The sequence below is a fragment of the Apus apus genome, chromosome 4, assembly GCF_020740795.1.
Source record: "Apus apus isolate bApuApu2 chromosome 4, bApuApu2.pri.cur, whole genome shotgun sequence".
NCBI classification, from domain to species: domain Eukaryota; kingdom Metazoa; phylum Chordata; class Aves; order Apodiformes; family Apodidae; genus Apus; species Apus apus.
Window position 1 is genome coordinate 22,593,406 of NC_067285.1, and position 15,531 is coordinate 22,608,936.

At 43.8% G+C, this 15,531-nt stretch overlaps 1 protein-coding gene across 9 annotated transcripts in view; it reads right to left on the minus strand.

Moving 5' to 3' along the window:
• LOC127383468 (dual specificity protein phosphatase 13-like) overlaps positions 1-15,531 on the minus strand; it is a 22,871-nt gene continuing 7,340 nt past the window's right edge. For 8 of the 9 annotated variants that reach the window (XM_051616409.1, XM_051616401.1, XM_051616400.1 and 5 more), the window contains 3 exons: positions 3,634-3,841; positions 2,333-2,553; positions 1-1,135 (listed from right to left, as the gene is read on the minus strand). In XM_051616409.1, coding sequence (XP_051472369.1) covers positions 909-1,135; positions 2,333-2,553; positions 3,634-3,794 — 609 coding nt within the window. In that variant the 5' untranslated portion in view covers positions 3,795-3,841 and the 3' untranslated portion in view covers positions 1-908. Of the gene's footprint in view, positions 1,136-2,332; positions 2,554-3,633; positions 3,842-10,259; positions 10,434-15,531 lie in introns of those variants that run through there. The other variant, XM_051616403.1, reaches the window with a different exon arrangement.

The following is a 15,531-nucleotide window of genomic DNA, read 5'->3' on the forward strand; positions in this document are numbered from 1 at the left end:
TTACAATGTTAATGATCTTTATTTTTGAGAAATAAAATCCCAAGTTTTGTAATGTTGAACTGACAGACAAATTTGGGATATGTTGAACTTTGTTGTCTAATGCTTTCCTGCACCCACTTCTAATGCCAAGGCTGCTGTTTGAAGCCTCAGCTGGTAACCCACCTTCCTCTTCAGAAGCATTTTCTACAGCATCTCCTGTATGTATTTTACTAGGCACAATGGAAAATATTTGAATGTCCTCTGAAACAAAGGTATTTTCATGGAAGAAAAAAAAATTAATCTGGTGAACAGCGAAAGGGAAAATACTGTAGAGAGATCTGGAATAATTTCTCAAAGAGTGGCTTGTGTTGTTTCCCAGCTGCTCTGCCTTTGAACAGCCTCTTACCCCAACTCAGGGGCTCCACCAATTGTAAAAGCAAGAATTAACTAATGCCAGATTCAAGTCTCAAAATACAGACCATTTTAGAGACAGGGAGCAAAGGGGTGGAGGGCTGGTTCATAAGAAAACTTCTAAGCATTGTTGTAGCATAAATAATATGGCATCTTTCACCTCAAATAGCCTAACACTTCATAAAGTGATATGAGCTTCACTAGTTGCTGAAACACAGCTATTTCTGAAGTGGAACCTGATACCTTTTTTTTCTTACTTTCTTTTTTTCTTCCTTTTTTCTTTTTTTTTTTTTTCCCCAGCAGGGAGCAATGTTTTAAGGTGGAGAGTGAAAGATAAAATATATAACCAAATTTAAGTATAATCTAGCAAAACCTGAAAGATTGAGTAAAATCTACTCTTAATAATAACGCACATTCTGGTGTATTGTAAATTTGTGTCCTTAGTTTACAAATGCAATTCATTTAAAAGAGATACAGGAAACTCAAATAACCTTTTGTCCTCTTTCAGCAATACTGTCTTACAGCTCTTTGGTAGCAGATGCTTTAGTTCCTTTCCTCTCCTCGTTTAATTTAATGTCCAAGTCCCGAAGCTGGCTGAGGAACCCTGAATTTGGGCAGATGTCTCTGTGAGCACTCACTGTTTTTAGAGCATCCACTAGTGTCATGTTTTCATGGATCATTAAAAAGGCAAGCACTAAAGAGGCAGAACGGCTCAACCCCATGGCACAATGAACAAACACTTTACCTGCAGAAAAAAAAAAGAGGCACAGCAAGGTGAGTGGGCTTTAGCATTTCTAAAGGTCGAAAGACACAGGGAGGACAAAAAGTACTAGAAACAAGTTGGGGAAACAACGGTAACAATTAGCAGATCCTCCTGTTTCCGGGGACAGTTTAGCTTAATATCATGCTTACATCTCAGGCAAGGTGGTATTTCACACTGACCTCATGCATCTAACTTAAGTCTCAGATTAAAATAGTAAAAATTTTATGTAGTAGGAGTAGGAGTATGTTCTGTGACCGAACAGGTTAGTATAGTTTTCTGTGAGAAAACAACAACACACAACAACAACAAAACCACCACAAAATAAAACAAAAACCCAAACACCCCCCTCCAACAAAATAAACAGTTTTGAAAAATAAGTTGACCCAGCCCTGACTGTGATCACTGACAAGTCCCATAAAGTCTGTAGGATAGTCTGCCTGTAAAAACAGACTCATAATTTACTGTATCTGTAGCAGCCCAGTGTCAGCTATAACCAGGGATTTCATAATGCAGTCCAGCAAAAGCAGCAGATCTCACAGACAGAGTCGGAGCAAACTCTGGAACAAATGGAAATTATGATAACTAGGCCATAATCCAAACTCTACTGACAAAAATTCAGCAGGCTGTGGGTCAGGCTCGTAGTTTTTTCTTAGTTCATTAACCTCTGCTGCTTCGATAGCTTAATAGACAGCCTGAATAAAGCTCCAGTTCTGCGAAGCACTTAGGCATGTGCAGCATTTAAGCCAGCACTGAAGTGCTGCTGCTGCCAGCTGCGCGGGGCCGGGCTGCGGTGCGCGGGGCAGGACCGCCGGGCTGGAGCCCGGGCTGCGGGTGCGTGTGGAGCACACAGATCCTGCCGGTTCCTGCAGGATGGACCTGTGGGGGAACACCCGTAGTGCCATAGGCCTTCCCTCTCGGTCTGCCACTATTGTTGGCCCTTCCTCTCCCCACGCTGGGCTGGGGGCAGCCGGCCTTCCTCAGCTCCTGGGGACCTGGCTGCGGCTGCCTTCCCCGTGGCACATGGCATAGGTGCCCTTCTCCCATCCTTCGGTGTTCTGTGTGTGCCTTCTTGAACCCTATGGTGAATCTGAGCTTTGCTGGCTGCCTGTTACTGCAAAGAGAAGTCATTTGGCTCACATTGAAACTTCCTCCCAAAGCTTCTCTTTGCCTCTCTCTTACCTCCTGAAGTGTTTAAGGCTTTGCCTATGAAATTGGCAGCATCGTAGAAAAAGATACTTAAATCAAAGGAAGGATCATCAAATGCTTCTACTCCGTAGTACTCTATTTGTAGATCGTTGTAATATTTGGCTCCTGTGTTGATGCTATATGGCCCATCTGCTGCATTAAGGATATGAGTAATGTTGAGGCTTTGAAGAGTAGTTTTGCTCCTAGCAGCCCACCTGTGGAAAAACATGAAGGGGCTCACTGGCAACACTTAACATTCTGCAAAAATAGCATGGTTTAAAGGTAGTGCCTACGCCAGCTAGGGAAGGATGCAGGGACTGCAGCTTGCTTACAGAGTCTCAAATTTTGAGAAGCCCACAGTGCTTTGCACATGAAAAGTGTGATCTGGTGTTATGGAGAGCAGCAAGAGAACAGACTTGCCAGTGGGATACTGTTAGTTAAGCAAATGCCTCCCAGCAGTTAATCCCTGGGAACATGGCTTACTGCATAAAGTGGTCGAGATTTTTCTTTAAATCATTGTTTAGCAAGCTCTAGAGTTTATCTCTCATTCATAGTGGGCATGGTTTGCAAAGGGCAAGAACCCACACAGATGCAACAGCACCTCATTCCTGGTTCAGACATGAAGCAGCATAGCCCTCACTAGCTAGGTTCTCCCCCCTTCCCACCATAAAGAGGGACTGAAGCTATTTCACAGAACTGTGATCCTTAACTGATGTATTAATGACAAGGAATTGGGAAAGATGAGCTGATCTATGTAATCTGCAGTAATCCAAATAGTAGGAAATGGCAATAAATAAAGTGGTCACAAGAATAAGGTATTTGCATGAAAATTCCTGTTTTGATATTTTCAGTTTTACCACCTTGGAAAGAAAGTTTGGATTTGGACTGGAAAATCTGTGTAATTATCTGGCTCTTGCTCCTGCCACTCCTGTTTGAATGTGAGGGCTACTGTGCTCTTGTCTGCTGACTTAGAGCAAAGTTTCCAAGGCAGATTACACATCTCAGAGTTGACACCTGTTTGGGATGCATTCTTTAAGGACCTTCTCTGTAGATTACAATTACTTTTTACTCTGCCACTATGGTTCACAGAATACAGAAAACACAACTCAGACACACTATGAGTAAGTCACAATTTTGTACGTCATGTTTTTCATTATATCCAAACTCCTTATGTTACCAGTTTTGGAAACCTCAGTACAAAAACATTCCTGGAGACCCAAAAGGTGCTTCCTAGTGTAGCCCTTCCTCATCCCAGGGACTGATAACAGCTTAATGGTAGGATCAAATGTGCTTACGCATCTCCCAGGTAAATATTTGGCCAGACTTGGTCCACATGATTATCAGACCCTCCTCTCAACCAAAAGAGCCGCTGGAGGTCTGATAGCGAGGGTGTTTCATAGGAAGCTCGGCTCCCTGCACTGCTAGTCGGAGATGAAGAGCGTCTGGTGTGAGGCATCTTGCTCCTCTCTTGCACGCACTCAGGCTATATCAGAGGCAGCTTTTCTGAAATGAATTAAAGAGGAAATTTTCATACAGAAATAATATTCCCTAGAAAGTAGTCCTGTCCATTACCCTCCAAATAGCATTACATTATTGTAACTAGCGTGTGCAGCAGGGCCTGCAGGTGTTGCTGAAAGCATCCAGAGAGCAGGACTAACTCTGTGGTAGGACTCTACAGGCATATAGTTCATCACCTGAGAAGGCAGCAGCATGAGACAGTATGATTTAATTTCTTGTCAAGCAACGCTGTTGATAAAGAACGTCCTGTGCCACCCGAATGCAGCACTGGCTGAACCTTCTAGGTGCAGGTATTATTTCTGTTGCTATAGTGCTGAATGTATGCAGGAAAGCTCCAGTACTTTATGTTGGAGAATTACTAAAGTGTTTGGGCACACTTGATTCTGGTTAGTTGAAACTGGAGGTTTCTGAAAAGAACGAATCATTGGACTAAATTATACTTAAACAGCTCCTAGGGCCAAGGTGGAAATCTTAGGATGTGTATGTAAGACATATATTTGTATAGTGTATGTGTATATATATATACATATATATGTATATATAAAAGGTATGTGCATACAATTTTCTTTAATTTATATGAATGTATTTAAATGCATGCATGCACATACGTATAGATGTATATATATTAATGGATTTTCACAGGTATACATACATATCTATATATCTGTACATATATAAATAGAAATGGAGATGATTTGAACTAGGTTTTTTTTTAATCTCTCAGGTGAATACCCCTGAACACTCAGCTGTACTGGTATACTTGTGTCTGTCTGTCTCAGTTTCTCCTCTGGGAGCTGTTCCACTTTGTATAAATAATGTGATAGCTATTTACCTCCAGAGAGATACTGTCCCTCTTGTCTGAGGGGTAGGGTTCTTAACTGGGATGTAAGAAAAAAGAGCATAATAATTTTGGGAAATTATGGAGTGGAAAGTTCTGCTTTTGTTGCCCTATTGAGAACCCCTCTAGGACTGTTTTGCTCCCTCACAGATCATGCCATGGAATTGGGCATGCCTTTTGCAATGTTGTTTGGTAATTTAGACCAAGGAAGCTCAGGCCAACTGGTCCAGCCTGAAGCAGAGCTCAGTCAACAGCAAGTTGTTCAAAGGTATCCAAGACAGCAGGAGTTCAAAAGATATCCAAGCAGCCCCTTCTTTGAGAATTTAGGAGCATTTCTTCTGCCAGGATCTAATTATCCTGAATTGCTGTTTTCACCCTCAGATAATATTGGTAAGCTTTGTTTGGCTGCTTTTTGGTATTAAAGCTGTAATCAACATGGGAGCTACACTAGAACTCTTCCCAAAGTGGGGTGGCTGGTGTTAATTCTGATGTGGTGTCAGCTTCACTCTAATGCCTGAATGCCTAAATCTAGAGTTTAGGCCTATTTTCTCATCAGTTCTAGAAAACAAGTGCAAGTGGGACCTTTGGCAGTCATTGAGTCTGTCTGTTGTCCACAGCCAGAAGGATGTTGCTCCTAAAGCAAAACCAACATCAACTTTGACCAAATATCCAGGTACTTTATTTTTAATAGTGCAGGTTGATTTAGGGAATAAGCCAAAAGCAAGGCAGAATATCGTGTTGCTTACGGAAAAAGTAGAGATGATGCAAGGCATATTATTGAACATACCACAAATATTTCTGTGACCTCAACCTAAATTTTCTTCCCCTGCACCCTTCTTCCTCCTCCCCACAAATGTTAAGAGCAGTTATAGCTTTTCATATGTTCCAATAAAAAGGAAGTGTCTCTAGAGTAACTACTTAATAAGCAAAATATGAAATGCACAATAGAGATGGAAAAAAGCTGGCTGATTTTACTTTTAATGGTGAAGGAGAAGAACTGCAGGAAAGCAGAGAGGAATATAGGGATAAAAGCCTATGAATTTTTCAGGGCATTTAATGTAACACCAAGAGCTTTGGTAAAGGAGTATGTTATGCATTCCCAGCACATATTAGCATGAAGGATAGCACAGAAAAAGATATTTTGCATTGCACTACAAGTTTTACTGCCTTGCAAAAGTCATGCACTGTGCTCAAGAGCTACTGCCAGCATCATCATGATGACCTGTTTGTACTTTCACTGACACAGAACATTAAACTGAAGCAGTAAAAAGAAGTCAAGAAAAAGATAATACAGGTTCTACATCAGGAGATTCAAAAGACCACAGGCTCATTTTCAAGCAGTGTGGCTGACTCTCAGTTGCTGCAGATGTTTATAGACTGAAGTTGTGGAGGTAAGTGGATGAGTATTAAACTTTCAGTGCTCCTAGTCCACAGTGCTTTAATCTTCAGTTGTAGCCTGTCAGCTAGTTACAGTAATAGAGATGATTTGCAGAAAGAATTACATTGTGAGGCCTCTTGTTCAAGACCTGACTTTGAGGAGGTTCTCCAAGAATTGAGTCATTTTGGTGCCAGTGAAACTTAGCAGATGACTCCAGCCTTTGGAGTCAGGGAGGTGCTTTGCAACAGATCTCCCTTTCATACAGCAATCCTCTTTCCAAAAAGTGCATCGACATTGTTGCTTCACATGACTTAATGCCAGATAAGTGAGCTCCTTGTGTCAACACGAAGCGGAGCTCATCCCAAGCACACTCTCCGTCCTGTACTGTGTTGGCCTTGAAATTGAATTGTTCTGCAGGGCCTTCAGGGTAAGCTTGGAAATAACTATACCAGATGATTGGACTAATGAGGAAAGTAATATGAATTTTTTAATTGAAGGCCAGGGACTTTGCTGAGGCTTTCCTCCCCCCACAGCTCCACCTTCTACTTTAAGATACTGCAAAGCTAGCAAACGGGCTGCCACTGATTACATTTTTCTAAGCTTCTCCCCTTGGGTGGCTCCCAGAAGCCGCTCTAGTTGGAAACAGCTAGTGACTGCAGAAGGGGAGCAGCCCCTGTAACTGGGGACAAAAATAATAATCTGTCTTACAAAGTGACTAATATTTCCTGCAGAGATCTAGACCATGAAAGTTGAGTAGGATTACTTTCTTTTTAAACTGTAGCCTGGAAGTACCAGAAGACCATCTCACTAGATTCTTTCTCTCTTTCTTTCTCTCTCTCTCTATTTGTTTCTTTTTTTTCTTTTTCCTTCTGGTTAAAAAAAAAGCAACAGCAACAACAAAAAAACTTTCACCTCTAGGAGGCATTTGAGATTGGATAGACATTTTAAAGGTAATCCAGGTGTATTAACCTCCTTGCTTCCCTGGGAGAATACAAGGTAGCACAAGCTTTAAAACTGTTTTGTCCTTAAGCATCAGTTCCCAGATGCTCAGAGCACTGAGGCATACTCCAGCTGGCCAGGGACTGCTTGGCTCCACTTCTGAGCTGTGGAGCCTGAGACCCAGAGGCTTAGATTTCCTGAGAGCCACCCCAGAGGCAGAAGCTGCAAGTGGCTGTGGGGCCAGTATTGCTGATATGCAGGCAGCACCCAGGAAGGGCTGTGAGTGACACAGTTCTCAAGGGACTCAGTCATTCCAGGACCTCATCTGCAACAGCCTGGCTGAGTTTTGTACCTCCCCGATATTATCCAGCCACTTGAGTACTACAGTCTGCAAGGGTTGGTTTTTTTTTGCTTTTTTCTACACTGGAAACAATTGCCATTTTCTACTGAAGATTTTTCTGGCAAAGAAAAGAAAAAAAACCACACAACCCCCACTGACTTGAATTGGCTAAAGCATTTAACAGATTTGTGTTGCATTTGCAGATTCCAGTGAAAAAAAGTCAGCAAAGTTCTGGAAAAAAACACAAAGACTCCAATACTGTAGATTTGAAGTAGTTCATTTTTTTCCCCCCCCCAAAAAAAATTACCATTTCCATTTTCACTTCTGCAGCAGGCAGAAATCCTCTTGCTGTTTTGCCGTGGTTGCTAACTTGTCTCCTAAAGTCCAAAGTGAGTTGTAGAGAGATTAAATGGTTGTCTGAAGTCCCAAGAGGAGTCTGTGGCAGCGCATTAGTTGGGCCCCAAGTTATTTTTTTCTCTCTCTCCCTTCTGCTAGCATCTTCCTAGCTGGCACAACTCTGCTTGTGGTTATGATGGTAACCCAGATGAGGACAGGTGTCTTTCAATAACAAGATCTTACATGAGATTATTGATAGCCCTGGGCACAGCAAGGCACTGATTTTGGCTGGACCTGTGGTTACTCCAATAACACAAACTCTAGATAACAATAACGTGATAAAGCTCCTGCAGCCAAGTATCCTAAATTCCCTGAATCAAAACCTGACAAACTAAATGGTTCAAAATATCAAAGCATGAGATCAGGGTATCATTCACATGGGGGGGGGAATAAAAAAAGCAGTATTTCAATGCATTTGAAATTGCTCTCTACTCCGTTTTTTCTTCTCTTTTCTCTCAGCTAGCATCCCTGCACTCATCTTTTATACTCCTTGCTGTTTTCTTTCAGGTAGTGCTTAACACTATGGCTCTTTGTCCTCCTCATGGAAAAATCCAGATGGAAAGAAGTGTGGTTCACAGGGAAATGATCATGTAAGTGGAATTAATCTTTCAGATACTGTAATGTGAAATCTGATCTTCCTTTTTGTTAAGAAGACCTAATCTGTGTCTCTACATTTTGGCCAGAATCCGACAGAAAGAGAACCCAGGAGTCTCTTGAGGTAGAGCTGAAAGCCTTGTATGCAGAAACAGGCACATTTAAAAGCCATAGCAAAGTTAAAACAGCCAGATGGGAACCTAGCAGGCAACTGAGAGGGGAACTCTCTGTTTTCCTTGCAAGCCTACAGGGGCTTGTTTGCAGGAATTAGAATCTCTCACCAGCAGTTCACTGCAGCTCTAATACCAAGTGGTATTGAAAATGAGAAGCAGGTTATGGCTGATGGTTTAAATGAGGCACCTATGGGAATTCAGAAATGAGATCCTGGACTCGTCTCAGTGTAGGCCCTGCACATGGCAGAGCAATATTGCTTTCTTGGCTGACTGCACCATATATTATGGCCTTTTATTTTGCCCACACTCAAACAGCGGGAAACAGCAGAAGTTCATTGCTCTTGCTCGCTGTTTAAACCCTGATCTGCCTCACCAGATGCAGTGCCCCTGAATAATGGAAAGCAGAATCGGTCCCTCGGCCTCACTGCACGTATGTGTTCAATGCAGCACTATATTAATGCCATTACCATTATTCCAGAGTGAAGAGAAAAGCAAAATGTACAATTAATGCTCTGTTTGGTTTGGGTTTTAAGAGAATTTATTACCCAGGAAAGATGCCAGATTGAGAGTTCTGGAAAACACAGCCCTCTCTTTAACTGCAACATGGGGAAGGAGCAGGAGCAGCCCTGCAAGCCTCCTCCATGGCTGCCCCCTCAGATCAGCTCCAATCAGCTCAGCTTGCAGATGCCCCTCACCCTACACCAGCAGCCATGTTTTACTGGGTAGGAGAAAATCTGATTCTTCACACCTCTTCACTGCTTCATCTCCCTCCTGACACCTACGTTCACATCCGGCCTGGCACATTTATGATGGGGCTCCCTGACTCCTCCAAACTGAGCTGGAAGGTACTGACTTCTGCTTGTGAGGAGCTGGGCTGGAGAGCAAAAGGCTTCTTCCTCCATGAGTCCTCCCATCCACACACAGGGCTGCCTGTGGGGCTGGGACAGCCTACCAATGCCTCACAGGATCTGCAGACACCTGGGGATGAGACAGACATGCAAGGCCATTTCAGGAGTGGGAGCAGTCAGAGGGCAGGGCAGGAGAGGGTAACCAACCTCAGCCAGGGGCTGGAACAGTCAGGAGACCCTGTGGAGGTGAGGCAGGTCCCAGGTGAGGGTAGAAGCCAAGGGGGCCAGGTAGGGGCAGAGCTGCAAGGCAGCGCAGGTGAAGATGAAGCCCAAGTGTCTCAGCTCAGATGGGCTCCTGAATGAGGTGGGGAGCTCCAGCAAGGCCTCCCACCGCTTGCTCTCACACAGCTCTTGCCAGCAGCCCTACCCCAGGAAACACAGCCACCATTGTTCTTGGACAAGGCAAGTCCCCAGGACAGGCAGAGCTTGCCCAGCTAGGCTCAGGGCCCTGACAGCAGGATTCAGGCTTGCAGGGGGGACCTTCACCTGTGCCCTGCTGGGTTTTGGAGAGAGGACATTACTGCTAGCTCATGGAAGTGCTCCTGGAGAGCATTTCCTTTGCTTTGCAATGTAACTGATCTGCACATTTTCCCATGACTATATCTTTCCAAGGGGGGAGAACCTCCATGGTGCCTCCAACCCCCAGCCTGCCTCCCCCAAGCCTCCTGTTTCAGAGCCATGCAGCCAAGGAAGGGGCACTTGCCTGATGCTTGGAGAATCGGGGCAGTGGGTGGAAAAACAGGGAGTCCTGCTTGCAGTTACCGGCTATAGCTGTGGCAGAGCAACAGCTTTTCTATCTGTAGCTTTTAGATTCAAAGGAGATAAAAAAAGTATTACCTTAGCAGCTGGCATCTCTGAGCTATTCAGTGCACCATCCTCAGCAAGACAGCGCTGCCCTCCACAGGCTCCTACTGTAATTTCTCACTCGGCTGTGCATATCTGTCAAACGTAGAGTGGTGATGCTTTCCCCTTTAATTCTCTTCTGGGGCACTCCTGCCCAGGGTACCACGGCTAGGAATTAAAAAAACACAGAACTACCGCTTGTCTTGACAGATCTTGACTACGCTCATCCTTCTCCCTGACTTGAAATAGCTGCAGTGTTAGGTCCTGCTGCCAGCAGCTGTAACTGTGCTATGTGCTCTAACCAGGAGAGCACACAGTACTCATGCAGTGAACTGCTTCTAATAGTAGAAACTTCACCCTCATCTTATATAACGGCAGTAATGGAGGAGAGAGGCTGGTGAGGAGCTCAGATAGCCTCCTTGAACAGCCTCTGCCTGGAGGGCAAGAAAAACAAAGTGACCTTGATGTCGATAACAGTGCAGTGAGTGCTGTCACAGCCAGTGCTGCGCCGAGATTTCATCGGTGTCACAGGCTGTTGATAGGTGTAAGTTATGGGCAGTTCTGACACAAATGATGTTGAAAAGACAAGGCTCTAAAAGATGGGGCTGGGGGGGGGAGGGAGGGAAATGCCTCGCAAGCTTCAGGAAAGACAGACAAGGATGTTAATATATTGCTATTAAAAGGGGCTCCAAAGCACTTGCCTTTCTGCAGGCAGTATGGATTTGTGTGACTGTGGATTAAAGGGGGTTTCCTTCTTCTCCTTGATTTTCTCCTCATATGATTTTTTTCTCTGACTGCTGCTGTCAATGTAAAATTGACAATGCTGTCAAGCTTGCTAGACTTCTGAATATTTGAAGGCACAAGTAAAGGGGTTTGATATTCCTTAGTCATTTTGCAGTGGTATCTTTGAGCTGGATCTCCCTACACTTTTAACATAAGCAGTGAAGTGCTCTCCTTGTCTTGCCTGACTTGAAAGGGTGCATATGAGAAAGACACCTTTTTCTAAGGTTGACAAAGCTGTACAAACTCTTTTCAGTGGAATCAAGAGCAAAAAGATTTCAAAATTCTACAGTGGAAGATGTATTTTGGCACTTTTTCTGGGCAAATCACAGAACTTTCAAGGGACATTCAGCTTTGTTAGGACATAGCAGAGTATTTTTTTCTTTATGTTTTCTTAATTGCTGGCTTTAAAATAATGTACTTTTTTATTAAGCCATCTTTTAAGTAGGGTGATAGGTTGAATCAAAGGAATTGACCGCTGAAGAAGTGTGTGAGAACAGCTAAAAGGAGATAAGACCTATACTGGAGTTTACTTTCTCTTGCAAAGTTTTGATTATGTGTCTGATGAATATTTGTTCCTAATTCCTTATCTTGAATTTGAAGAAATAAAACTGGGAGTGATTTTCCTGTTTCTCCTCCCTGGTATTGGGGCACCAGGTAAAGCAGAGTGCAAGAAGCCAGGGAGCTGCGTAGTCAGGGGGCATGAGTAAAGCAGTGAGTGCAGCCACCTTTCTGGGCTGTGATGGTTGAGAGGCCAAGGGCAAGGGGGACACACTTGCTGCTCTGTGAGATGACCAGTCCCACGGTCACTGGGAGGGCTTGTCCTGCCGTTTGCTGGCTTGTGGGAAAGAGCTTCCTTGCCACTGCTGCTGTCTCTGCAAGCAGCCAGCAGGGTGGTTCTGGCCTACTCTCCAGACAGCATGTTGATGCCACCTGAGTTCTGCAGTTGGTCAGGCAGGGCAAGAACAAGGGCTGTTAAGTGCCAGCAAGTGTCTGAAGTGGTTTTTTACACCTTTATCTTGTCAGGTTTTATGCTGTGATTTTTCTGGTGCTGTTTCTTGTTGAGGCTTGGTGTGGACTGTAGATGGATGCCAAAGCTGGTAGAGTGATGTTGGGAGGAAGAGCCTCCAGCAAAGCAGCAGCCTTGTGGCTCCTAAGAGGGTGAGTCAAGCACAGGTAGCAGGGAAGGGTGCAGCCTTGCTGGAGGTTGTGCATGCTGGAGGTGGTTTATAATAGACAGTTTGGGAGCAGGCTGCAAATACAGTCCATATTCCCAAAGCAAACCCCAGTGCCTCCAGCACAGCCCTGGCAAGGCTGTCCTCTGCTTGAGAAAGTTGCTGTGAGCAGGAATACATTGAAGACTGTGAGCTTCTCAGGTACAATGGTAATGGGAGCATTCCGAGAGCTATAAATAGTATCAACATACTTTCTCTCCAATGCCTGGCATCCCAGGCAGTCATTTTTGCTGGTGCTAGTGAAAATGAACAAAGCTTTGAAGAGCTTTTATTTATGTTCTCTTTGCAGGCTGGAATTTTGTCAGTAGTTTTTCTCACTGACTTTGAATTGTGAGTTTATTTTCAGAAAAAATATTGACATTTTCTCCTTTTGGATTTGTTTTTCCTTTTTAAATTATCATACATTACTTTTATATTTTTAGCAAAACTATGTTGGAAAAGCTATTCTGACTAGGAGAGTGAGGATCCCAAGTAGTCATTTACAAAGAAACTCTGTGTGATTGTAGGAAAAGGGGAGGGGGGGGAAAACCCAGAAATCGTAATTCAATCTTATCTAAATCTTACACACTTTTAAAACAAAATATGAAAAGTGGTGGGTTTTTTATAATAATGCAAATAATGCAAGGTGCTTTGGCATGATTTGTGATGTTTACATTGACAGATCAGAAAGAAATAGTTACACAGAATCACGGAATGTTAGGGGTTGCAAAGGACCTCAAAAGATCACTTAGTCCAACCCCCCTATCAGAGCAGGATCCCCTAGAGTGGGTCACATGGGAACACATCCAGGCAGGTTTTCAATGTCCCCAGAGAGGGAGACTCCACAACCTCTCTGGGCAGCCTGTTCCAGTGAAAAAGTGAAAGAGTTTTTCCTTATATTTACATGGAACCTCCTGTGCTCCAGCTTGTATCCATTGCCCTGTGTCCTATCACTGCGAAGAGCCTGGCTCCGTCCTCCCTTAATGTATTTGCAAACATTGATGAGGTCACTCCTCAGTCTCCTCTCCTCCAAGCTAAAGAGACCAAGCTCCCTCAGCCTTTCCTCATAAGGGAGATGTTCCACTCCCTGAATCATCTTTGTGGCTCTGTACTAGACTCTTTCAAGCAGTTCCCTGTCCTTCTTGAACTGAGGGGCCCAGAACTGGACACGATATTCTAGATGTGGCCTCACCAAGGCAGAATAGAGGGGGAGGAGAACCTCCCTTGACCTATGAAGTTGTTGCAGTAGAAGGAAAATCTTTACATGCCTATCAGGCAGGATCTTGCTGTGGTTTCATAGAAAACAAAGATGTCTTGTCCAGGAACTATAAACAGCCGAGAGCAATACTGGCAAAAAAGCACTTTCTTCGAAATATTTAGGGTACACTTGATGAAGTCCTGTTATAAAATGATAAAGCCTCATGTTGTGCAACTTTCCTTTGCCGTTACAGACATTCAAAAAACATGAGGTCCACAAAATAGGTGTTTTACCCTGGGATAACACCTGAGCCACTGCTACTAGATCAATTGGTAGAGCTGGAAGAATTAGGCAAGCTTTCAAATAAGCAAGAAGGGCTCTATTTTTTTCCAATTATGCCAACCAATTTAATTATACACTGCCTTTACTGACAACTCTTGCCTATAGACCGGCACAGCAACACTGCTGCTACTGAAACGCTGTGATTTTTCATATTGCCAGAAGATGGCAGAAGAAAGCAATCTTGAATGATTTAAAAATATACAGTATACACATGACTGCCCTTTAAAGGGAACTGTTACTGAGATTCTAGAAACTGCACTGGTTGGATGGATGAAAAATGTGAAGTGTACTGAGTGAATTAAATTGGTGTTGACCTGAGTGTGCACATCAAACTATCTGCAATAATCAGACAGGTTGGGGGCTTTGAGTTAACCGACCACTTTACTCCTCCTCCCCATCCAGAGTGATGTTTCCCTTGTATCCTTCTTAAAAATAAAGTGAAGAAAACTTGACAAAGTTATTTGGCATCAGTGAAAATTACCAGGTGCTTATCAGGTGATAGGAGTTATTTCTGAATGGCAGAGCTGTGCAGACAGATGCCAGGGGTCCCAGCAGTGGGGTCCCTGTGGGGTCTTGGCCCCTGTGGCACTGTGCTGGCCACCACAGCTGGTGGGAGCTGTGAGGTGGAGCGGGCTGCGGGCCTGCTTTTAGTTTACATGGCACCTTTTCCACCTGTCTTATGAATCAAGTTTCCACCATATCCAGCACTAAATATTGAATAAAACATGGGCATCCCAGCCTGGGAGTATGTTTGTCACTGTGACCCAATATTCATTTCACAGTGGCAGCAAGGAGGAGGATGACAAGGGATCAGGAGTGAAGAAGCAAAAGAAAAATATTTAAGGCAACTTTCAACTGTTGTGACAATGAGGAAAAACAACTGATGATATAGACGGGCATCACCTGGGCAGGAACACCCTTGCTCCTTGAGATGAATCTAACACAGACCTCAGTGCCCTCATACCTACCCCCTCAGGATCCTACTTGGCTTTCTAAGGTATTGTTCATTATACTATTCCTTTTGGTAAAATAACTTTCTTTCAAGCTTGGTTCTGTGGTTAGCAGCAGGAATCATCTTCATCTTACAAGGAAAGTGAGTGATGGAAGCTCTGCAGCTGCTCGCAACACCAGCATCCAGGAGCTTTCTTTTGCCCTTTGGCTGCTCTCCTCTGAGTTAAGGGACCCCACCTGCTATTCAGAAGTAGATTAAATTTTCCTGAAAATGAATAGGTTTAACAGAGCACAACATTATTTAGCATCTGCTTATCCAGGACATTCTAGAACCTGGGTCCTTTTCCCAGGTTTCCAAAGCACCTCCAGGGTATGCTTAATCCTGCTCTGGACATGAGGTGAGCAAGCACATACTCTTTAAACATTGAGGTTTCAGTAGGTATGTCTGTGGAGGAAACAACACTCTATAGACATCTGCTCGCCTTCTATGCTTGAACGGAAAATCCTTCCATTTCAACACTGAAGCATTAACTTCAGATGTTAATTTTACGTACTTTTTAGTGAAGACAGTAATGAGAAACAGTTCAGCACAGGTAGTTTATCCTCAAAACAAAGGCAAATCAGGGCTGTCCAAGAATATGAAAGTTCTGTGTGGGAAGGATTATGTGGAGTTTTCAGTTTATATTCTCTTGAGTGAGGTGTATATACCCGAGAGGGAAAAAGCATCTGCACAGATGAGTTCAGAAGGGAGGAAGCTCCTGCACAGCTGAGACAATCACAG